Source organism: Boleophthalmus pectinirostris, unplaced genomic scaffold, assembly GCF_026225935.1.
Source record: "Boleophthalmus pectinirostris isolate CB_2022bp ecotype Guang Dong unplaced genomic scaffold, ASM2622593v1 HiC_scaffold_12, whole genome shotgun sequence".
Lineage (NCBI taxonomy): Eukaryota > Metazoa > Chordata > Actinopteri > Gobiiformes > Gobiidae > Boleophthalmus > Boleophthalmus pectinirostris.
In genome coordinates, this window is record NW_026571018.1 from 40,671,951 (window position 1) to 40,695,744 (window position 23,794).

General features: G+C 48.6%; 2 protein-coding genes and 1 long non-coding RNA gene across 4 annotated transcripts in view; 2 read left to right on the forward strand and 1 right to left on the reverse strand.

Moving 5' to 3' along the window:
• The window catches only part of hlcs (holocarboxylase synthetase (biotin-(proprionyl-CoA-carboxylase (ATP-hydrolysing)) ligase)), a 16,131-nt gene extending 834 nt beyond the window's left edge, over positions 1-15,297 (forward strand). The window contains exons 2-12 of one of the 2 annotated variants that reach the window (XM_055148962.1): positions 292-450; positions 1,657-1,828; positions 2,672-3,606; positions 4,370-4,402; positions 4,469-4,657; positions 6,393-6,673; positions 7,854-7,921; positions 8,570-8,730; positions 9,461-9,575; positions 12,257-12,470; positions 13,777-15,297. In XM_055148962.1, coding sequence (XP_055004937.1) covers positions 292-450; positions 1,657-1,828; positions 2,672-3,606; positions 4,370-4,402; positions 4,469-4,657; positions 6,393-6,673; positions 7,854-7,921; positions 8,570-8,730; positions 9,461-9,575; positions 12,257-12,470; positions 13,777-13,948 — 2,499 coding nt within the window. In that variant the 3' untranslated portion in view covers positions 13,949-15,297. Of the gene's footprint in view, positions 1-291; positions 451-1,656; positions 1,829-2,671; positions 3,607-4,369; positions 4,658-6,392; positions 6,674-7,853; positions 7,922-8,569; positions 8,731-9,460; positions 9,576-12,256; positions 12,471-13,776 lie in introns of both variants that reach the window. The other variant, XM_055148961.1, reaches the window with a different exon arrangement.
• A 1,786-nt stretch (positions 15,298-17,083) lies between these two features.
• On the forward strand, positions 17,084-18,893 carry LOC129407537 (uncharacterized). The gene is made up of 3 exons (XR_008631596.1): positions 17,084-17,406; positions 18,196-18,345; positions 18,564-18,893. It is a non-coding gene; the product is annotated as an uncharacterized LOC129407537 (long non-coding RNA).
• A 1,747-nt stretch (positions 18,894-20,640) lies between these two features.
• LOC129407412 (uncharacterized histidine-rich protein DDB_G0274557-like) lies at positions 20,641-21,024 on the reverse strand. The gene has a single exon (XM_055148297.1). The coding sequence runs from the start codon at positions 21,022-21,024 to the stop codon at positions 20,641-20,643; it is 384 nt and encodes a 127-aa protein (XP_055004272.1).
• Between the last annotated feature and the right edge of the window lie 2,770 nt (positions 21,025-23,794).

Consider the following 23,794-nt stretch of genomic DNA (forward strand, 5'->3'; position numbering starts at 1 on the left):
ATGAGAGTCGTGAGGCTCCTTCTGTTTTCTGACTGGAGAAACATCTAGAACCAAAACACCAAATGAAACACAAATGAGCAGGTCCAATGTTCTAGAGTACGATTCCTTCAACTGAGTTTTTCCCCTCGAAGTGTCGATGACGATGACGATCTGTGAACTTCAGGTTCATGTTTTTCTGTGTAAATGTGTGTTTGTGTGTGTGTGTTTTGTGTTTGTGTGTGTGTGTGTGTTTGTGTTTGTGTGTGTGTGTGTGTGTGAGACGGGCTCTGATCAGTGTGTTCTTGTTCTCAGATCTGCAGTGACCTGAGCAGGTGGACTGTGGTGCGTTCTTCCTCAGCTCCGCTTAGGGACCACATCTCCTTCATCATCGAGGCCACGCCGCAGCCCACGACGCCGCGGCCCACGACGCCGCGGCCCACGACGCCGCGGCCCACGACGCCACGCCACAAGGCCGGTACTTCAAACTCAGACAAAACTTTAGGACACAGTGAAGGTTCATGATTTATCTCAAACATCCATAAACTTATTTCCAGCCCTTGAACACTGACCACAGACGCTTCATTCTAATCTAGAGTTTATTTATTTTAAGAAAACTTGTCCAGTAAAATGATCTTGTTGCATGTACAGATCATTTCATTAATTTAGAATGTGTCCACACTCAGAGGCTCCACCACGTCTGCCTGAAACGCAGTGTTAGTAAATGTCCACATGGGGGCGCTACAGCCAACTTTATTTACTGATGGAGCTGCCTGCTCTTTATTCAAATCCAAATCCACTTTATTTCTACAGCACATTTTACAAAAGTGCTGCACAGAGATCAGAAAATGAAGACAACAAAAAGGTAAATTGCTAAAATTTGGTCACAGCAGCCGTAAAACAATAAAACCAGTAAAAGCAAATAAAAAGCAAAACCATAAAAATCATAAAATAGCAGTAAATAGTAAAAATAAATAAAAGACACAGAGGAGCACACGACTCAGACGGTGTTAAACCACAGAGTAAAAGTGTGTGTTAAACTCTCTGTCTCTGTGGGGCTGTTGGGACGACGGGGGAAGAGCGTCCAGAGTTTGGGGTCGGTCACAGAGAAGATCCTGTCCTCCTGGTTTAAGTCACATCTTAGGCCCCACGAGCTGGAGCTGGACCTCAGAGCTGGACCTCAGAGCTGGACCTCAGAGCTGGACCTCAGAGCTGGACCTCAGAGCTGGACCTGGACCTCAGAGCTGGACCTGTACCTCAGAGCTGGACCTCAGATCTGGATCTGGACCTCAGAGCTGGACCTCAGATCTGGATCTGGACCTCAGAGCTGGACCTCAGATCTGGATCTGGACCTCAGAGCTGGACCTCGGACCTCGGACCTCAGAGCACAGGGGAGTAAAACTGGAGGAGGTCCGAGACGTAACATGGAGCCAGAACATTCAAAGGTTTAAAAACAAACAGCAAAATAATAAAATCAACTCTAAATCGAACTGGAAACTAAAGCAACGACGCTGAAATCGGGGAATGTGCTCACGTTTTTTGGTTCCAGTTCAAAAGGAGACGTGTATGTGACAAACGTCTGTGTTTACAGTGTGAGAGATTTCCACAAAAATGGAACAGTCCCTCCTCTCCTCTCGTCCTCCTCCTCTCTGACCTGTGACCTCTGACCTGTGTGTGTAGGTGCTGGGCTGGTCCGAGCTGTGCGTCCCTTTGGCCCGGTGCCCTTTGACCCCGGGTCGACCGTTCCGGGCTCTGGCTCAGGCGTCGCTGGAGGACTTCAGCCGTCTGGGCGTGGCCTTCATCGAGGACCGACTTCACCTGGACGAGAACCTGTGTCCCTCCAGGATCATCCGTACGTCCTTCTCCTCTCATCCTTCAGTATCCAACAGTATCTAACCCCGACCCTGACCCCAACCCTGACCCCGACCCTGACCCTGACCCTGACCCCCCGACCCTGACCCCGACCCTGACCCCCCAACCCTGACCCCGACCCTGACCCGACCCGACCCCCCCTGACCCTGACCCCGACCCCTGACCCCTGACCCAACCCCTACCCCAACCCCGACCCCGACCCTGACCCCCCTGACCCTGACCCCAACCCTGACCCCAACCCTGACCCCGACCCTGACCCCAACCCTCTTCTTTCAGTATCCAACCTCTTTTCTGGGATCAAGATTCATCCTGGGAATTTTTTCGTTGTAGTGGGGATTTTTCTTAATTTGTGTGTATGTCACAGCATGTGTGTCGCAGTGTTTACGTGTTTGAAGAGACTTAAAAAACATTTCTCGTCTTGTTGTGTTCGTTGTTCATCCTGTTGTTTGTTTCTCTCGTCCTGTTGTTGTTTCTGTTTGTTCGTCCTGTTGTGTTTGTTTCTCATCCTGTTGTGTTTGTTTCTCGTCCTGTTGTGTTCGTTGTTCGTCCTGTTGTGTTTGTTTCTCGTCCTGTTGTGTTTGTTTCTCATCCTGTTGTGTTTGTTTCTCGTCCTGTTGTGTTTGTTTCTCGTCCTGTTGTGTTCGTTGTTCGTCCTGTTGTGTTCGTTGTTCGTCCTGTTGTGTTTGTTTCTCGTCCTGTTGTGTTTGTTTCTCGTCCTGTTGTGTTCGTTGTTCGTCCTGTTGTGTTTGTTTCTCGTCCTGTTGTGTTTGTTTCTCGTCCTGTTGTGTTCATTTTTCCTGTTGTGTTCTTTTCTCGTCCTCAGCTGTTCTTCTGGAGGAGTCTGCGGTCCGAGCGCTGTTGGAGAAGCCCCCCGCCCTCCCCTCGCTCCTGCACCTGTCTGTGGACGAAGGCCCTGTCGTCTATCGCAAGGGCAGCCTGCACCTGCCGCCGGAGCACCCGGCTTCCAAGCGTCCGCCACGCCTGGACGAGCGCCGCGCGTCCGAGCCCCTCCACGTCGCCCCCGACCCGGGTCTCCTGTGCGACCCCGGCAGCCAGCAGCACATGGAGGAGCACGGGCACCACCTGCACCTGTCCAGCTGCCACGAGTGTCTGGAGCTGGAGAACAGCACCATCCTGTCGGTGAAGTACGCGTCCGTGGAGAACCTCCCGGAGCTTCCAGACGACGGCGCCGCGCTCAACGGAGCCGAGGACAATCTAGAGGATGACTTCTCCAACGCCGGCGTCGACATCGGCTCCAAACCGCCCAACATCCTGGTCTACACCGGAACGAGCCAAGAACGTTTTCAGATCATTCAAAAAGTTTTATCAAAGTGCATCAATATGAACAAGTACATGATTTACCAGCTGACGCCCGCGCAGGCCCTGGGCGACCCCTGGCTGGACAACTGTCGACTGCTGGTGGTCGCGGAGGAGGAGGAGGCGCTCTCTGCTCATCTCCAAACCCGCTTCCTGACCTACCTGAGCGGGGGGGGCAGGGTGCTGGGGCTGGCCTCACGTCTGTGCCCCGCCGGCGTCTCCCTGGGGCGTCTGGAGGGCGAGGGGAGGGTGGACACTCTGAGCTTCACCCGCGAGGACAGCAGCACCGTGCAGCTCCGCGTGCACGCCAGCGGGCACGCGTTCACCCGGGACGCACGGGGAGGGGGCGAGGTGGAGCTGTGGGGGGAGCTGAGCGGGGGGCACATGGTCATCGTCAGAGTCACGCACGGAGACGACGGGGGCGAGGCCGTGCTCTGTCAGGTGAGGCTCCGTCCTGCGCTCGTTCTGAGTTTCACCGCACCTGGTTTCAGACGACGGCAGAACATCCCACAGGCCTGTCGTATTTAAACATATTTAATCATATTTAATTGTATTTAAACATATTTAATCATATTTAATACAGAGGCAGGTAAATGAAGATTGTTCTGGCTTGAGTCATTAGGAACCTAACGATTTTGGAGACGCTAACAGGGTCTGTGTCTCATTTGTTCTTTTGAATTTCAATTAAGAAAGAAAAAGAATCAAATGGGAAAACAGTTTTCTTATTTTGTTTTTCATTTTTAGTGTCAGACAAATACAGATTTCGACCTCTATTTCCAATATTTAATTTGGTTTATTTCAAATAACTCCAATCAAAAAACAGTCTCGGTGCATATTTCAATTTTGATATTTTATTCTCTCTGGTTTATTTGTTTTATTTTTATTTATTTATTCAGTATTTTACCAGGTAAATTACAGTTAGGGCTGGAACACCTTCTCATTTGTTAAAAGTGTGCAATGATCCTGCAAAATACCCTGGATGAAGTCGACAGGTAAAAATGAACTATGTTGAAGGTGGTTCCAGTCACAGCTGTAGAACTGAAATGAGGAGCTTCAGGAAGGACCAGGGTCACGTGTCTGTGGAGCTCAGTGCGGCTCGAGCTGTGAATGTGCAGGACTGAGCTGAGTTAGGGTTTAGTTAGTTTGGTTAGTTTTAGTCTTATTAGCATAATCATTCAGCCTAACTAACAGAGACTGTTCGTAGGTTCACCTGGAGGAGCCTGCAGGTCTGGAGCAGGTCACAGATGGAGAGGAGCTTCATCTGAAGCAGGTCACAGATGGAGAGGAGCTTCGTCTGGAGCAGGTCACAGATGGAGAGGAGCTTCGTCTGGAGCAGGTCACAGATGGAGAGGAGCTTCGTCTGGAGCAGGTCACAGATGGAGAGGAGCTTCGTCTGGAGGTCCTGGAGGAGATCCTGAGGTCTCTGGGCGTGAGCTGTGAGCCCGGCGTGGCCCCCTCCCCCACCCCCGTGCACCTGCTGTCCACGTCCACGGTACACGTCCTGTCACAGTAGCACAATAATGAACATAAATACAACAAAAATACAGTATTATTAAAAGTCCTGAGCTGCAACAAATGAATAAAATGGAGCAATAATTAGTCTATTACATAAAAATGTCTAAAATCTTAATTTTAAATCTCAATTTTGCAAAGAGAAAGTGCCCTGGATTGTTATTGAGAACTAAAATACACAGTTGTAGCTTTCATATATTGAACCATAAATTGATTCTGGTGACACGCCTGTACCAGTGTGAACGACACCCGTGTTTTTCATCTTTATGCTTATTCACATTCCTGCATTTCCATGGGGGTTATTACATTTGGATTTGGACATTTGGACTCAAATAAACCTGAAAATAAAAAGAGCAAAGGCTGCACAATTACACAGACCAAGATGTGTAATTTTCCATTTATTTGAGAAATTTCTGCACTTAGAGCAACTTTTTCACTTGTTCTGAACACAGACGCTCAGAGCATCGACCGTTTTGACTCTTTACGCTCTTTGTCAAAGTTTGGACCAATCAAAATGGACGGAGCACAGGAGTTTGGACCAAAACAAAGTTCCTGTTGGACACTCGTTTTCCCGACGTCGTCACAGAGCGTGAAATGGAGGAGAACGACGGAAATATGCTCGGAAAGCTTTTTAAGGGAAAAAAAAGTGTATCTTTTATGGTTGTAAAGTTCTGTGCAGTTTTATGAAACATTTTCCCAGGTATCGTGTACGAGACCGTCGGGCTGGAAGGGTTAAAGACATTTTATTTACTATTTAGATTATGGAGATTTATATGTACAAGAACTGAAAGAAAAAACATGAGTTACTCAGCGAGTGAGTTACAGATTTTGGGAATTCATTTTTACATAAACATACAGTTTTTTAGTAGTTTTGTGTTTCTCAGGCTGACGCCCACGCTGTGGTCAGGAAACAGGTCTGATGTATGTTAATGTACGAAAATATGTGAGTGGAGCAGAACGCCGGGTGGTCAGGGCACAGGGCGGTCAGGGCACAGGGCGGTCAGGGCACAGGGCGGTCAGGGCAGGGGGTGGTCAGGGCAGCAGGCGGTCAGGACACAGGGCGGTCAGGACACGGGGCGGTCAGGACACGGGGCGGTCAGGACACGGGGCGGTCAGGACACGGGGCGGTCAGGACACGGGGCGGTCAGGGCACGGGGCGGTCAGGGCACGGGGCGGTCAGGGCACGGGGCGGTCAGGGCACGGGGCGGTCAGGACACGGGGCGGTCAGGACACGGGGCGGTCAGGGCACGGGGCGGTCAGGACACGGGGCGGTCAGGGCACAGGGCGGTCAGGGCACAGGGCGGTCAGGACACAGGGCGGTCAGGGCAGCGGGCGATCAGGGCACAGGGCGGTCAGGACACAGGGCGGTCAGGGCAGCGGGCGATCAGGGCGTCACAGGCTGGGCCCCTCACCCACAGACCCACAGACTCTTACACTCCTGAGTGAACACAAACGAGAACTAATATCAGCTTTAAAAGAGCTTGTGATTTCTGTCCATAAATTTGAGCAAAATTCAATCTTCAGATGTTTGTTGCTCTTAAAAGTCCATATCAGACAAACTGACCCTGAGCTTCAAGTCAGGCTCTAATGTTCTAATGTTCTAGTGTTCCTGGTCACACACAAATCTTACCACATGATGACATCACAAGGTGTAATAGAGTATTTTCAGTTTGAGAGAAGAACTCTGAAGTAAATGTGTGTTTGTGTGTCCACAGGAAGCCAGGAGTCAGTTTGTGCAGTGTTTGAGGAGTCGTGCAGGTGACGGGGGCCTTCTGCGTCTCCCTAAAGTCTCCCTCAGATTGGTGTCTTGCTCAGAGGCAGAGGCGGACTCGAGCCCTTTGGAGGGCCCGGTGCCGCTGGTGTGGGACAGCCCCGGGGCCCCGTGCCCAGAGCACTTCAGTCTGCAGACGTACGAGTCCCACCTGAGGAGCAGGAGCCTGGGCAGAACTCTGCTGTACGCCGAGGTGGTGTCCTCCACCATGGACCTGCTGGACGGGTCAGTGCCCAACCCTAAACCCTAAACCCCCAACCCTAACCCCAACCCTAAACCCCAAACCCCAACCCTAAACCCCAAACCCCAACCCTAAACCCCAAACCCCAACCCTAACCCCCAGTAGGTGAATATAAAACCGTCTGATCTGAAGTGTTGGAGCTGATGTGAAAAAACACAATCTGCACTTTCACACTTTACTTTGTTCTGGTTTAGTCCTGGTTTGGACCTGGGTTAGAGGACAGAGGAGAACAGAGGAGGACAGGAGGAGGACAGGAAGAGGACAGGAGGAGGAGGACAGGAGGAGGAGGACAGGAGGAGGACAGGAGGACAGGAGGAGGACAGGAGGAGGACAGGAGGAGGAGGACAGGAGGAGGACAGGAGGAGGAGGAGGACAGGAGGAGGACAGGAAGGAGGACAGGAGGAGGACAGGAGGAGGACAGGAGGAGGACAGGAGGAGGACGGAGGACAGGAGGAGGACAGGAGGACAGGAGGAGGACAGGAGAGGACAGGAGGACAGGAGGAGGACAGAGGACAGGAGGAGGACAGGAGGAGGACGGAGGACAGGAGGAGGACAGGAGGAGGACAGGAGGAGGACAGGAGGAGGACAGAGGACAGGAGGAGGACAGAGGACAGGAGGAGGACAGGAGGACAGGAGGAGGAGGACAGGAGGAGGACAGGAGGACAGGAGGAGGAGGACAGGAGGAGGACAGAGGACAGGAGGACAGGAGGAGGACAGAGGACAGGAGGAGGAGGACAGGAGGACAGGAGGAGGAGGACAGGAGGAGGACAGAGGACAGGAGGAGGACAGGAGGAGGACAGGAGGAGGAGGACAGGAGGACAGGAGGAGGACAGGAGGAGGAGGACAGAGGACAGGAGGAGGACAGGAGGAGGAGGACAGGAGGACAGGAGGAGGACAGGAGGAGGACAGGAGGAGGAGGAGGACAGGAGGAGGACAGGAGGAGGACAGGAGGAGGACAGAGGACAGGAGGAGGACAGGAGGAGGACAGGAGGACAGGAGGAGGACAGAGGACAGGAGGAGGACAGAGGACAGGAGGAGGACAGAGGAGGACAGGAGGAGGACAGGAGGAGGACAGAGGACAGGAGGAGGAGGACAGGAGGAGGACAGGAGGAGGACAGTTCTTTCCTCTGTCTCGTGTGTCTCTGACTCTGATCTGCTCCTCAGGTTGAACCTGTTGGTCTCTGGAGACGTGGGTCTGGTGGCAGTGGCAGCTCGACAGAGCCAGGGCAGAGGTGAGTGTCTGAGGGGGCATCTTAGGCACTGCCCTTGACAGTAAAGTGAGTCTGACTCTCTATGCCCTCTGTGCCCTCTGTGTCCTCTCTGTGCCCTCTCTGTGCCCTGTCTGTGCCCTCTCTGTGCCCTCTCTGTGCCCTCTCTGTGCCCTGTCTGTGCCCTCTGTGCCCTCTGTGTCCTCTGTGTCCTCTCTGTGTCCTCTCTGTGCCCTCTCTGTGCCCTGTCTGTGCCCTCTCTGTGCCCTCTCTGTGCCCTCTCTGTGCCCTGTCTGTGCCCTCTGTGCCCTCTGTGTCCTCTGTGTCCTCTGTGCCCTCTGTGCCCTCTGTGCCCTGTCTGTGCCCTCTCTGTGCCCTCTCTGTGCCCTGTCTGTGCCCTCTGTGCCCTCTGTGTCCTCTGTGTCCTCTGTGCCCTCTGTGCCCTGTCTGTGCCCTCTCTGTGCCCTCTCTGTGCCCTGTCTGTGCCCTCTGTGCCCTCTGTGTCCTCTGTGTCCTCTCTGTGCCCTCTCTGTGCCCTCTCTGTGCCCTCTGTGCCCTCTGTGTCCTCTGTGTCCTCTGTGTCCTCTCTGTGTCCTCTGTGTCCTCTCTGTGTCCTCTCTGTGCCCTGTCTGTGCCCTCTCTGTGCCCTCTGTGTCCTCTCTGTGCCCATAGGCCGCAGCAGGAACGGTTGGCTGAGTCCTGTGGGCTGTGCCATGTTCACCGTCTGCCTGCAGGTGGAGCTGTCGTCTCGCCTGGGCCAGAAGATTCCGTTCCTGCAGCACCTGGCGGCCCTGGCGGTGGTGCAGGCGGTGCGCACGCTTCCGGGTTATGAGGTAACCCTGAAACCCTGAAACCCCGAAACCCCGAAACCCCGAAACCCTGAAACCCCGAAACCCCGAAACCCGAAACCCCGAAACCCCGAAACCCCGAAACCCCGAAACCCCGAAACCCGAAACCCTGAAAACCCGAAACCCCGAAACCCGAAACCCTGAAACCCTGAAACCCGAAACCCGAAACCCCGAAACCCTGAAACCCCGAAACCCCGAAAACCCTGAAACCCTGAAACCCTGAATACCCTGATACCCTGATACCCTGAAACCCTGAAACCCTAAAACTGTAAAACCCTGAAACCCTGAAACCCTGAAACCCTAAAACTCTAAAACTGTAAAACCCTGAAACCCTGAAATCCTGAAATCCTGAAACCGTAAAACCTTGAAACCGTAAAGCCCTAACCTAATCCTAAACTTGAGGGTTATATATTGTTTATACACATTTATATAGTTTTATAGGTTATATATTGTTTATACACATTTATATAGTTTTATAGGTTATATATTGTTTATACACATTTATATAGTTTTATAGGTTATATATTGTTTATACACATTTATATAGTTTTATAGGTTATATATTGTTTATACACATTTATATAGTTTTATAGGTTATATATTGTTTATACACATTTATATAGTTTTATAGGTTATATATTGTTTATACACATTTATATAGTTTTATAGGTTATATATTGTTTCTGCACGGTTAAAGCGGCGCTTCTTTGTGCAGGATCTGGATCTGAGGGTGAAGTGGCCCAACGACATTTATCACGGTGACGGTCTGAAGTTGGGCGGAGTCCTGGTCACCTCCACTGTCCTGGGCTCCACCTTCCACCTGCTCGTAGGTACGGCGCTCACCACCGCCCCCTGTGGAGACGACAAGCATGACATTTCACTAAAACACGGTTAAACTAATTATATTGTAATTATAATGTAATTATAACGAAGCGAACGAGGAAAAGCGACTTTTCTTTATTTTCTTGAAATGTTTTTTCTGAGACTGAAGTGGGTTAAATGAAGTCTTAATTCTTCCTGCTTCAGTTTGAGCGTCAGTCTTCTTTGAGTCGAGATGTGTTCGTGTCTGTGCCACTTTCTGATTGTTGAAATAAAGACTTTAACATTCTCCAAAGCTCCAAAGGTCAGAACTCAGGTCAGGTTCTATTCACGATCTCGTCCCAAACCAGGACGACGTTTGGAAACACGCGGTGAAACTTCAGTGTGTTTACGACTCTGAGCTCGACTGAGATGAAACCCACAGAAGAAAAACTGTTCAGCGGGAAAATGAAGCAGACGAACGAGCCGTTTGAATCACCTCGTCTCTTCTACTCACACACACCACGAGGAGTGTGTGTCTGTTGTGTGTCAGTTGTGTGTCAGTTGTTTGTCTGTTGTGTGTCAGAGTTGTGTGTAAGTTGTGTGTCAGTTGTGCGTTCAGAGTTGTGTGTCAGTTGTGCGTTCAGAGTTGTGTGTCAGTTGTGAGTTCAGAGTTGCGTGTCAGTTGTGAGTTCAGAGTTGTGTGTCAGTTGTGTGTCAGTTGTGAGTTCAGAGTTGTGTGTCAGTTGTGTGTCAGTTGTGCGTTCAGAGTTGTGTGTCAGTTGTGCGTTCAGAGTTGTGTGTCAGTTGTGTGTCAGTTGTGTGTCAGTTGTGTGTCAGTTGTGCGTTCAGAGTTTTGTGTCAGTTGTGTGTCAGTTGTGAGTTCAGAGTTGTGTGTCAGTTTTGTGTCAGTTGTGTGTCAGTTGTGCGTTCAGAGTTGTGATGGTTGGAGTTGTTGATGAGCTGAACGTACCGGACGTTTGGCCGTGTGTTTCCAGTCGTCGTCGTCGTCTTGGTTTGTAGCGTCGGCGTGAACAGAGTCGACTTCTGGAGTTTGGGACGTTAAAAGTCTCTGCTGATCTTTACATCAACATTGATTTAAACGGCTCATGTTTCGCTCTTGGCTCAGTGTCAGTGTCACTTCCTGTTCACTTTTATCTCTGTGGTTTTGGCTGAGTTGCTAAAATTAAGAAATGTTTAAAGATGAGGCCGTGCACAGGATCTGTGGGCGGATGTCACTGAAAACATGTTCAAAAGTGCAAATAAAATGAAGAGTTGAACAGAGATACTTGTGTTTAGAAACAGCAAGGTTTGTGTCACAATATTAACTCTAAAACTAAAACTGAGGCAGAACAAATATTCTACAAGTGTTTTACAAATACAAACATAGTGAAGTCTTTATTCTAATTCATTTAAATTCAGTTGTTTATTTTAAGGTTTATGATTTAAATAAAAGTGACTGAGGTTTGGGACACAGTGACTGACACTCCTCTGTTCTACTGTAGTTTACACAGAGACTCCATGTCCCATAATCCTCTGTTCTACTGTAGTTTACACAGAGACTCCATGTCCCATAATCCTCTGTTCTACTGTAGTTTACACAGAGACTCCATGTCCCATAATCCTCTGTTCTACTGTAGTTTACACAGAGACTCCATGTCCCATAATCCTCTGTTCTACTGTAGTTTACACTGAGACTCCATGTCCCATAATCCTCTGTTCTACTGTAGTTTACACAGAGACTCCATGTCCCATAATCCTCTGTTCTACTGTAGTTTACACAGAGACTCCATGTCCCATAATCCTCTGTTCTACTGTAGTTTACACAGAGACTCCATGTCCCATAATCCTCTGTTCTACTGTAGTTTACACTGAGACTCCATGCCCCATAATCCTCTGTTCTACTGTAGTTTATACTGAGACTCCATGCCCCATAATCCTCTGTTCTACTGTAGTTTACACTGAGACTCCATGCCCCATAATCCTCTGTTCTACTGTAGTTTACACTGAGACTCCATGTCCCATAATCCTCTGTTCTACTGTAGTTTACACTGAGACTCCATGCCCCATAATCCTCTGTTCTACTGTAGTTTACACTGAGACTCCATGTCCCATAATCCTCTGTTCTACTGTAGTTTATACTGAGACTCCATGTCCCATAATCCTCTGTTCTACTGTAGTTTACACTGAGACTCCATGTCCCATAATCCTCTGTTCTGTTCTGATGTAGTTTCCTGGTCACAGACCTGGACTCGTGTTTTGTTTCATTCACATGTTTAACTCACAAACCTGCACATTTAACACGAGCTCTTCTCTCAAACTGAAAACACTCTGTTCCACCTCGTGATGTCATCGTGTGGTGATGCAGGAAGTGCTCCACTGTGTTTTTAAACTCCACACACCTTCACTAGAATCATTTGGATCATTTACTGAACTAAAGGGAAAAGGAGCTGAGCACTTCATGACGTCACGAGGTGGAACAGAGCGTTTGGATCTTTGGAGATGTAACAGACTCAGGACAAAGATTTAGTCAAACAAACACAACTCCAGCTCTGAGTGTGAGGAGGAAACACCATTAGAACATGACATAAAGCTCATAAGAGTAAATTTAGCATAATTTACTTAAAGTAAAGTTGTAAAACATGAAACCCCAGAGTACAGGAGTCCAAAGACGGCCCACCTCACATGTTCTCGTCCCGACTGTGTCCTTCAGGATGTGGCTTCAACGTGAGCAACAGCAGCCCCACCGTCTGCATCAACGACCTGATCCAGAAGCACAACCAGGAGCACGGAGGCGGCCTGCAGCCCCTGACCTGCGCTCAGCTCATCGCACGCTCCCTCAGCCTCCTGGAGGACCTCATCAGCCTCTTCCAGAGAGAAGGTCCAGACGCCGTCCTGCCTACGTACTACAGCCGCTGGCTCCATAGGTCAGACCTGTGCTTCACAATAAGCTTCTGTCACGCCCCCATTAAGAAGAAGAAAACATTTGGTGCCCCTCCACTCTCTGCCGCGACAGAGTCATTTGTGTTCACAAAGCGGGTGATTGTTGGTCATATTTGACACGTTTCTGCTGAAAAACTCAAGAGTTTTATCAGTGTGATTGGGCTGTAATGTCTTTAAGCGACGCCTTAGTTTCTTTGTCTTCATGCTGTCAGCTGCCAACATTTTTAGACACAGTAAACACATCGGTCTTTCCTCGTTTCCCGCCGTAGTCACAGTGAAGCCGAGCGCGACATACGCTTCGTCATATTTCCTCGTTTGTTTCATTATCTCTGTCTTCCTCCACCTTTCTTTTCATCCCTGTTCAGTATTTTTCCATGGCGTCTCTGGAGGGTTTGTTCTCCTGCTCTGTGCTGTGTGCGGACGCTCGGCCCAAAAACCCCACACTATACTGCCACCTACTGTAGTGGATGTGCAATTACACTTTATTCTAGTATGGCAAAACTGCATGTTCCCCGAGGTCACATGTGCCCCCCTAGGCATCGCACCGCGCCCCTAACCCCACTATCTGCCCCACTATCTGCGACGGACTGAGACCCACACGTGTTTTTCCTCCATGACACGAGCAGATCACAGACATTTGCTTCCCCAGTGACTGAGCTGAACATGACCCTCACTTTCTGGAGCTTTCTGTCATGTTATAACCTCATCAGAAACATGCCTCAAGACTAATCTTCTCTCCCAGGCCCGACTCAAACTCTCTTTGTAGTTAATAGTACAAGCCTGTACAAGGCTCCGCCCACAAGTCTACGCCACCCAAGCTCCTGTGTGCTGTTTTTGTAAATGTATAAAAGGATGATTCAAAACAATATAAGTTCAGAACCTGATGTGAAGTGTATCCCTTTCATTAGTGCTGATTGTCTTGTGATAGTGCTCTTTGGGGGTAGTAACTTAGCACAGAGAGCAAAGGGAGGACTGTCAAAAACTGAACTAAACACATTAAACATTCTAATGTTTGCAGCAGTATTTTCAAAATAAGAGAAGGGAACATTGTGATTTAAATATGAAATACACGTCTCCTCGTGTTAAGTTGTGCTAAAATGTCTCGTTTTCTTTGAAGCTGCAGAATGAGACTCGAGGTAAATCCAGTAAACATGAGCGTTAAGTTCTGTGTGCAGCTCTCACCTGAACACCAAACCGCTCCATTGTACCAGTGTTGCGCTCCGTATCTTTTAAACCTTGACTGACAGTGAGGTTGAAAGTGTGTCTGAACGTTCGTTTGTGTCGTTGCAGTGGGACGGTCGTGCGTCTGTGGAGCGAGGACGGACCTGAGGCGAACGTCGTGGGTCTGGACCAAAATGGCTTCCTCCAGGTGCACTGCCCCGAGCGCGGTCTGCTCTCGCTCGAGCCCGACGGAAACTCCTTTGACATGCTCAAAAACCTGCTGGTCCAGAAGCACCACTGACCACGCCCCCCCAGAGACTGACCACGCCCCCCCCGAGACTGCCCACGCCCCCAGAGACTGACCACGCCCCCCAGAGACTGACCACGCCCCCAGAGACTGACCACACACCCCAGAGACTCGGGAGAGGCGAGAGGCCACGCCCACTGGACTCTGTATTCCAGGTGTTTTGCTCAGCGGCAGGACCCGACCGTCTGTATGATTCATAGTTTATTTTTCTATCTGATCAGAACTCAAAGGAAATGACAGATTTGTATTTAAAGCTGCACTATGAATCTTTTCTGGAGGAGGGATCGGCGACTCTCTCGTCCTGTGTTGTGGAAATGATCTGTGAAATAACACAAAACATACACGAAATCTGTTGGTTTATTCTGTTTGTCTGTAGTGGGACGGTGTGTTTCTGTTGCAGTTTCTGTTGCAGTGAGCTCGAAGCAATGGGGAAACAACACTTAACAAATTGTCTGAGGTTAGAAACTGTCTGAGGTTAGGGCTAATCTTAACCCCTCTCCAGGTACAGTTTACATTTAGGTCAGTTTGTCTGTTTGGCCTTCAGAGCTCAGGGACATTCGTGTTTGAGTACAGGTCAGGATGATCAAACAAAGGCACCTGTAGCCTTCCTGTGAGACTAAAGGGTTAGACAAAGAAAAGTGTGGCCTTCAACACTTATTAGAGTGAAATAAAGACAAAGAAGTGGTGAAACAACGCACAATACTAAAGTTTTCCACCACAACCACTGGAGATGTTACTGCTTTTCCTGGAATGTTCAACAGTCCAAATCCTCCAGCTGAAGTAGTCCTGACCAAGACTAGACTTAAGGTCTGGAGGTGGGAGCAGTGGGCACTGGGGTCTCCACATTTAAGACCATAAAGTCTTTAAACCAGTCTGACATTAAACCTCTCGGTCTTCAAGTAGGTGGGTTAGGACCTGCACCAAGATGGCGTGACTAATCTTGGTGGAGATCTGTGGGTGTGGTCCTCTGGGTGGAGGTCTGTGAGTGTGGTCCTCTGGGTGGAGGTCTGTGAGTGTGGTCCTCTGGGTGGAGGTCTGTGGGTGTGGTCCTCTGGGTGGAGGTCTGTGGGTGTGGTCCTCTGGGTGGAGGTCTGTGGGTGTGGTCCTCTGGGTGGAGGTCTGCAGAAGTGACTGTTGTATTTTACAGTCATTGAACATTTCCTTTTTATAAACAGAGTGTATAACAAATATGAAATATTAATATGTTAAAATGATGTATATTTGTTCATATGAGAGTTATTGATTGATTTTCATCATATTGTTTATTTGTCAGTAAAATAATTTGGAACATGTCTGAAGGGCTTTGTAAGAGCTGAGGTGGAAATAAAGAAACAGAAAATATGTTTTGTGTCTGGAAGTTGTGAAAATGCTTCTAAACTCTTGACGGTGAAGGATTAGGAGGCTCTGCAGAAAGTCGGTGAGGAAGAACTTTGGACCAAACTGTTTTTAAGTTGGTGCAGACAGGGGCCGATCTTTGCTGCTTGAGGCTGTATAGTTTTTATTTTATTTTATTTTATTTACAAATTAAAATATACACAAATGAATAAAAGGAACAATAGTCGTGGAAGTTTTCACTCAAATTAAATCACGTTTCCTTCTTTTGAACTCATATATAAATATGAATATAAACACATGATATATTTAAATTAGTGAATATTTACTTTCATTTACTTTGACTTCAATATTGTGTAAGATGCATTAGTCCAGGTTGGTGCTGTCGTCTGGGGGCCCCTTTAAAAACACTTAGTAGTGTTCTATCTGAACAGGTCTACTTCAGCATGTCCCCCGAGGGCCCCCTCCCTGAAGGCCCCCTCCCTGAAGGCCTCTCCCCCAGTGTAACCTTCCAGTCTCTTGTCTCCTCTGTCTATGACACAGAGGAGACAAGAGACGACCAAAGGGACATTGTCCATACACTGTATTAAAGAAAATGTAAAAGCCCTGACTCTGACCTTAACCTTGACCCTGACCTTAACCTTGACCCTGACCTTGACCCTAACCCTAAGGGACAGAGCGGACTGGAGAGGACATTGTACCATGTATGTGTACATGTGTGTGAGCGAGCATTTTTTATATTATTATTGTTTATTATTATTATTATTACTATTATTATTATATATCCCCTGTGCCATTGAGCCTTACATTTGTGAGTGTTTGTGGGGGGAATCAGCCGTGCCTCTGACTCTGGGGCGTGGGGGGGTAGGGGGTCGACACGAGAAATTAGGCTGAAAAGAGCTCGTCTGAACTTCTTATTCAGCGTCAGCGTCACTTCCTGTTTTTTATCTTATCTTTTATCTCTGTGGTTTTGGCCAAGTCACGAAAAATGAAGAAATATTTAAAGATGAGACCGAGGAAAGAGAAAACATGTTCAAAAGTACAAATAAAATGAAGCATTGAGCAGAGACACAAGTTTGTGTTGCAATATTAACTCTAAAGCTGAGGCAGAACAAATATTCTACATGTGTTTTACAAATATGGTGACATTTTTATTTGAATTAATTTGAATTTGAATCTGTGTTTTTATTTAAAGTTTTATGGGTTAGAATAAACGTGACTGTGAGCTTTGGGAGGGAGTGTGCTGCTGTTGAGCTGTTCAGATTAAGTCCCTTTCTCATGGACTCTAATTTAGATGACCTTTTATTTGTGAAAGTTGCTTAAACGAAAACTTACTGACCAACTGAGGTGACATACCAGGGTTCACATGCTGTAGGAAAAACAGAACTAAAGGCCGAGGGGGGGGGGGGGGTCTAATCTACATACGAGAGCACGATGTGGACCTGAATGTCTTTGGTTCACTTTATACCCCCCATCACTCGAAGCCAACTTTTACATTGAACTTAGGAGTATTTTGTATATAATAATGAATGTATAATATTTGATGATTTTAATATTAATTGGATGAACAATGGTGCAAAATCTAAGTTGACAACAATTATGATAAAATATCAGTTCAAGCAACTTAAACAAATACCCACTTGAATGACTAAAAATAGTAAAACTGTCATTGATTTTAAGTCACGAACTACGGTGGCCGACGGGGGCCAAAAGCACTGCAACAGCTCAATGCGTCTCATTTAGAGAAAACAATTTCAAGTACAGAAACGATGCAAATTCACAGGGTCAAACACAAGTTTAAATGAGGTACAAACAAAATACGTGGTGCAGATGAAAAAAACGCGCTGCAAGAAACAAAGACAAATGCATCATCATCAAATGCGCTGCAAATAGAGAAACGATGCAAAGCGCGAAACGATGAAAACCAAGAAAACACCTGCAAAAGAAAAACGCTGCATAAAGAGTCGCCACAACGGAAGTGCTCCAAACCTGCAGGGGGCGCTCAGTGTAACAGCTCAATGGAGAGACACACCGGCTGGACAGAGAGAAAGGATCTGCCTTTGAGAGACAGAAAACAGCTGACTGACGATAAACTACAGCGGGGACTAATGATTGTTACGGTAATGTGGCTTTTATTTGATTATATTCATCTACTGTGTTACGGTCATAACCCACAAAACTGTCAAATAAGTTTGTTTTAAACTGTGTTAACTGTGTGAACCTCGGAGCTTTGAGCTAAAAGTTTAGCTACTGATTTGGAGCTAACGCGATGAAAAGTCCACTCAAACTTTCATATTTGGACAGAAAGCGTCGTTGCCCTGCAAATAAGGGCCATTTCTGGGTCTTTGCCTGGAACGATGGACCAAGCTGAGAGAGACTTTAGTGCAGCGGTTTTCAATAGGTGAGGCTTGCCTCCCCTGGGAAGCGCCAAAGAGCCACTGGGAAGGCGTGACACACGCGGACTAAGGCTCGGACTAGACAAGGACTAAACCAGAACTGAATCAGGACTGAGTGTGGGTGACCGCGGGCAAAAGGACTGGCGCAGAGCTCCACGCCCCACGGCGCTAAAGCAGCTGTCGTCTGATCGTGCTTTGCGGACACCTCCATGGTCTCGCGGTTTCTCTCTCTCTCTCAAGTCCAAGATTAGACCTGGTCTAGTCCTGGTCTAGTCCGGGCCTTCACAGTCAATAATTAATTAAATATTTTTGGCAAATAATAATATCAGAGGTAGTTGATGTATTCTGAAGGGATCCTTGATTGGTGACTGTAAGGATTTTTTTCTTTTTTTGACTATTACTTAAACCCAATACATCCAAGCAAGTACAGTAGTAAACTACTACTAACAGAGAAAACGGTAAAGAGAAAACTATTTCAAATGTTTTATATTCATTTTCTTTTCTCATCTGCAGACTCCTGTATGAGGACACAACTTACTGCTGGGGCCACAGAACTGTTGGCTGATGAGACACTCATGATTCATGAAATGGGTCAAATGCAGATGACAAAGTAAAGCCCACACTGCACTGGAGGTGCTGAACCAGACTCCTGCCACAGATTAGGTATGGTGCATGTTGCATTGAAAACTCCAGTATTAATAAGGGCTGCAAATGAATCATGCTCATGTTGAAATCATGATTCAAAAAGTAAAAAATGCATTTCTCAAATGTGTGGGTTTCTTCTATTAACTTAGCTGTTTCAATTTATATATTTTCCATTTTCCTGTAATCATTTTGTAGTTTTCGTAATGTGTGTGTCATTACTGGTTTTCCCTCTGCAGGACCTGACTTTGAACCTATCAGACATAAGGCCCATTCTGCTCTTCCTCCTCCAGAAGATGAGAGATACATTAGACTGAGTGGCCCAAGTACATTGGTTCATGTCTTCACTGTCCATGTCCAGACTCACTGAGGAGGAGGTCGTCCAGACTGCAGCACATCTGTAGGGTCTCTGGTTGCATCAGGCCTTCCTCCTGCTGTCTCTAATGTGTGTTAATAGTGATGTGTCCTTAAAGTTTAGGTTTAACTTCTAATTTCTTGCACAAGTAAAACAGTAAAATGGTGGTTCCTTTTCATCTTAGCTGAGGAGCACCTAAACAACTTCATCACTGAGGCAGTGAACCATGATAAATGTGCCCTTATATGATATTACAAGTTTGAAAGTTTGAGTGGACTTTTCATCGCGTTAGCTCCAAATTAGTAGCTAAACTTTTAGCTCAAAGCTCCGAGGTTCACACAGTTAACACAGTTTAAAACAAACTTATTTGACAGTTTTGTGGGTTATGACCGTAACACAGTAGATGGATATAATCAAATAAAAGCCACATTACCGTAACAATCATTAGTCCCCGCTGTAGTTTATCGTCAGTCAGCTGTTTTCTGTCTCTCAAAGGCAGATCCTTTCTCTCTGTCCAGCCGGTGTGTCTCTCCATTGAGCTGTTACACTGAGCGCCCCCTGCAGGTTTGGAGCACTTCCGTTGTGGCGACTCTTTATGCAGTGTTTTTATTTTGCAGGTGTTTTCTTGGTTTTCATCGTTTCGCGCTTTGCATCGTTTCTCTATTTGCAGCGCATTTGATGATGATGCATTTGTCTTTGTTTCTTGCAGCGCGTTTTTTTCATCTGCACCACGTATTTTGTTTGTACCTCATTTAAACTTGTGTTTGACCCTGTGAATTTGCATCGTTTCTGTACTTGAAATTGTTTTCTCTAAATGAGACGCATTGAGCTGTTGCAGTGCTTTTGGCCCCCGTCGGCCACTGTAACGAACAGACATGAAAGAGTAATAAAAACATACAATTTAATTTCTGGCCTTTCTGATCACAGTTTGATTTTGGCAGTGAGAAAACTGTCCAAAAAACGCTTTATCCACCATAACAATGTGGGCGAATCAAAAATAACCAAGGCAATTCCAAAATCAAAACTGGATCATTTTGAATCAGAACTTACAAACCTCAAATGGGATTTAGTTACTCATGGTGCTCATGGTGCTCGTGGTGCTCGTGATGATCGTGGTGATCGTGGTGATTGTGGTGCTCGTGGTGCTCGTGGTGATCGTGGTGCTCGTGGTGATTGTGGTGCTTGTGGTGCTCGTGATGATCGTGGTGATTGTGGTGCTCGTGATGATTGTGGTGATTGTGGTGATTGTGGTGCTCGTGGTGATCGTGGTGATTGTGGTGCTTGTGGTGATCGTGGTGCTCGTGGTGAATCGTGGTGATGTGGTGATCGTGGTGATTGTGGTGTGTGTGGTGATTGTGGTGATTGTGGTGCTCGTGGTGATTGTGGTGATCGTGGTGATCGTGGTGCTCGTGGTGCTCGTGGTGATCGTGGTGATCGTGGTGATTGTGGTGCTTGTGGTGCTCGTGGTGATCGTGGTGATCGTGGTGATCGTGGTGATCGTGGTGATTTGTGGTGCTCGTGGTGATTGTGGTGCTCGTGGTGATTGTGGTGCTCGTGGTGATCGTGGTGCTCGTGGTGATTGTGGTGCTCGTGGTGATTGTGGTGCTCGTGGTGCTCGTGGTGCTCGTGGTGATTGTGGTGCTCGTGGTGATCGTGGTGATCGTGTGGTGCTCGTGGTGCTCGTGGTGATCGTGTGGCTGGTGATCGTGGTGATGGTGCTCGTGGTGATTGTGGTGCTCGTGGTGATTGTGGTGCTCGTGGTGATCGTGGTGATTGTGGTGCTCGTGGTGATCGTGGTGATTGTGGTGCTCGTGGTGCTTGTGGTGCTCGTGGTGCTCGTGGTGCTCGTGGTGATCGTGATGATTGTGGTGCTCATGGTGATTGTGGTGTCGTGGTGATTGTGGTGCTCATGGTGATTGTGGTGATCGTGGTGATCGTGGTGATCGTGGTGCTCGTGGTGCTCATGTGGTGATCGTGGTGATCGTGGTGCTCGTGGTGCTCGTGGTGATCGTGGTGATTGTGGTGCTCGTGGTGATTGTGGTGCTCGTGGTGATCGTGGTGATCGTGGTGATTGTGGTGCTCGTGGTGTGGTGATCGTGGTGATCGTGGTGATGTGGTTGTGGTGCTCGTGGTGATGTGATTGTGGTGTCGTGATGGTGTCGTGGTGATCGTGGTGATTCGTGGTGCTCATGGTGATCGTGGTGATGTGGTGCTCGTGGTGATCGTGGTGATCGTGGTGATGTGGTGATTGGTGGTGATTCGTGGTGCTCGTGGTGTCGTGGTGCTCGTGGTGATCGTGGTGCTCGTGTGGTGCTCGTGGTGATCGTGGTGATTGTGGTGCTCATCGTGGTGCTGTGTCGTGTGATCGTGGTGATCGTGTGGTGATTGTGATCGTGGTGATCGTGGTGATCGTGGGTGCTCGTGGTGATCGTGGTGATCGTGGTGATCGTGGTGTGTGGTGATGTGGTGGTGATCGTGGTGCTCGTGGTGCGTCGTGGTGGTGCTCGTGGTGATCGTGGTGATCGTGGTGATCGTGGTGCTCGTGGTGCTCGTGGTGATCGTGGTGATCGTGGTGCTCGTGGTGATCGTGGTGATCGTGGTGCTCGTGGTGCTCGTGGTGATCGTGGTGATCGTGGTGATCGTGGTGATCGTGGTGCTCGTGGTGCTCGTGGTGATCGTGGTGATCGTGGTGCTCGTGGTGATTGTGGTGATCGTGGTGCTCGTGGTGATCGTGGTGATCGTGGTGTCGTGGTGTGGTGCTCGTGGTGATTCGTGATCGTGGGTGATCGTGGTGATCGTGGTGATCGTGGTGGTGGTGATCGTGGTGATCGTGGTGATCGTGGTGAATCGTGGTGATCGTGATGATCGTGGTGATCGTGGTGTGGTGTCGTGGTGATCGTGGTGATCGTGGTGATCGTGGTGCTCGTGGTGATCGTGGTGATCGTGGTGATCGTGGTGATCGTGGTGATCGTGGGTCGTGGTGCTCGTGGTGCTCGTGATGATCGTGGTGATCGTGGTGATCGTGGTGATCGTGGTGCTCGTGGTGCTCGTGGTGGTGGATGATCGTGGTGATCGTGGTGCGTGGGCTCGTGGTGGTGATCGTGGTGATCGTGGTGATCGTGGTGATCGTGGTGATCGTGGTGATCGATGTGGTGATCGTGGTGATCGTGTGCTGTGGTGCTCGTGTGATGGTGATCGTGGTGATCGTGGTGCTCGTGGTGCTGTGTGATGATCGTGTCGTGGTGATCGTGGTGATCGTGGTGATCGTGGTGATCGTGGTGTGTGGTGATGGTGATCGTGGTGCTCGTGGTGTGATTGTGGTGATCGTGGTGACTCGTGGTGACGTGGTGATTGTGGTGATCGTGGTGCTCGTGGTGCGTGGTGATCGTGATGTGTGGTGCTCGTGGTGATCGTGGTGATCGTGGTGATCGTGGTGCTCGTGGTGCTCGTGGTGATCGTGGTGATGCGTGGTGATCGTGGTGATCGTGGTGCTCGTGGTGCTCGTGGTGCTCGTGGTGATCGTGGTGATCGTGGTGCTCGTGGTGATCGTGGTGATCGTGGTGCTCGTGGTGATCGTGATGATCGTGGTGATCGTGGTGCTCGTGGTGCTCGTGGTGATCGTGGTGATCGTGGTGATCGTGGTGATCGTGGTGATCGTGGTGATCGTGGTGATCGTGGTGATCGTGGTGATCGTGATGATCGTGGTGATCGTGGTGATCGTGGTGATCGTGGTGATCGTGGTGCTCGTGGTGATCGTGGTGATCGTGGTGATCGTGGTGCTCGTGGTGCTTCGTGGTGCTCTCGTGGTGATCGTGGTGATCGTGGTGATCGTGGTGATCTCGTGGTGATCGTGGTGATCGTGTGATCTCATGATGATCGTGGTGATCGTGGTGATCGTGGTGCTCGTGGTGCTCGTGATGATCGTGGTGATCGTGGTGATCGTGGTGATCGTGGTGATCGTGGTGATCGTGGTCGTGATCGTGTGATCGTGGTGATCGTGGTGATCGTGGTGATCGTGGTGCTCGTGGTGATCGTGGTGATCGTGGTGATCGTGGTGTGGTGATCGTGATGATCGTGGTGGTGATCGTGGTGCTCGTGTGTCGTGGTGATCGTGGTGATCGTGGTGATCGTGGTGCTCGGTGATGATCGTGTGATCGTGGTGATCGTGGTGATCGTGGTGATCGTGGTGATCGTGGTGATCGTGGTGATCGTGGTGATCGTGATCGTGGTGATCGTGTGATCGTGATCGTGGTGATCGTGGTGCTCGTGTGATGATCGTGGTGATCGTGGTGATCGTGGTGATCGTGGTGATCGTGTCGTGGGATCGTGGTGATCGTGGTGATCGTGGTGATCGTGGTGATCGTGGTGATCGTGGTGATCGTGTGTCGTGGGTGCTCGTGTGATCGTGTGATCGTGGTGATCGTGGTGATCGTGATGATCGTGGTGATCGTGGTGATCGTGGTGCTCGTGGTGTTCCTGTGTTCAGGACTCGGGCTCAGACTGTGGAACTGTTTACCAGCTGATTTAAAATTAAAACCAATAGCTCATTTAAAAGTAAATCCAAATTATTGTATGTTTCCAGACAAAAATGCGCTCACTGAAAATGTCCTGTGTATTTCTTATCTGTGTGTAGCTTATGTGTCTAGTTTGTTTTCATGCATGTATTTTATATTTTTTTATATGGAGGTGTTGAAAACTGGTATTTGTGTTAAAACACCCAAAGCATCTGGCTCGTCTAATGTGAAATTTATTTATATATTTTTTAAATGTATATTTTGTCTCTTATATTTACAGTTAGGGTTAGGTTTTTTTTTTTTTTTTTTTTTATAAATTTATTTGCAACTCACATACATTACAAAGGCGACCACCCTCCAACCAGGTCGGCCAACCCCTCGATGAATCACCTCCTGATCTGAACGCTCCCCGTCCCTGATATATATGTACATGTGCACACATTCAGACACACACATACACACACCTGCCTGCACAGGAATGTACACACACATCCACACTCACACACATTCACACACTCACACACATGAACCCACACTCGTCCATTGTTGACTTGTGATGCATCAAAAGTATCAGGGAGGTGGACCAGGGAGGGAAGCCAGA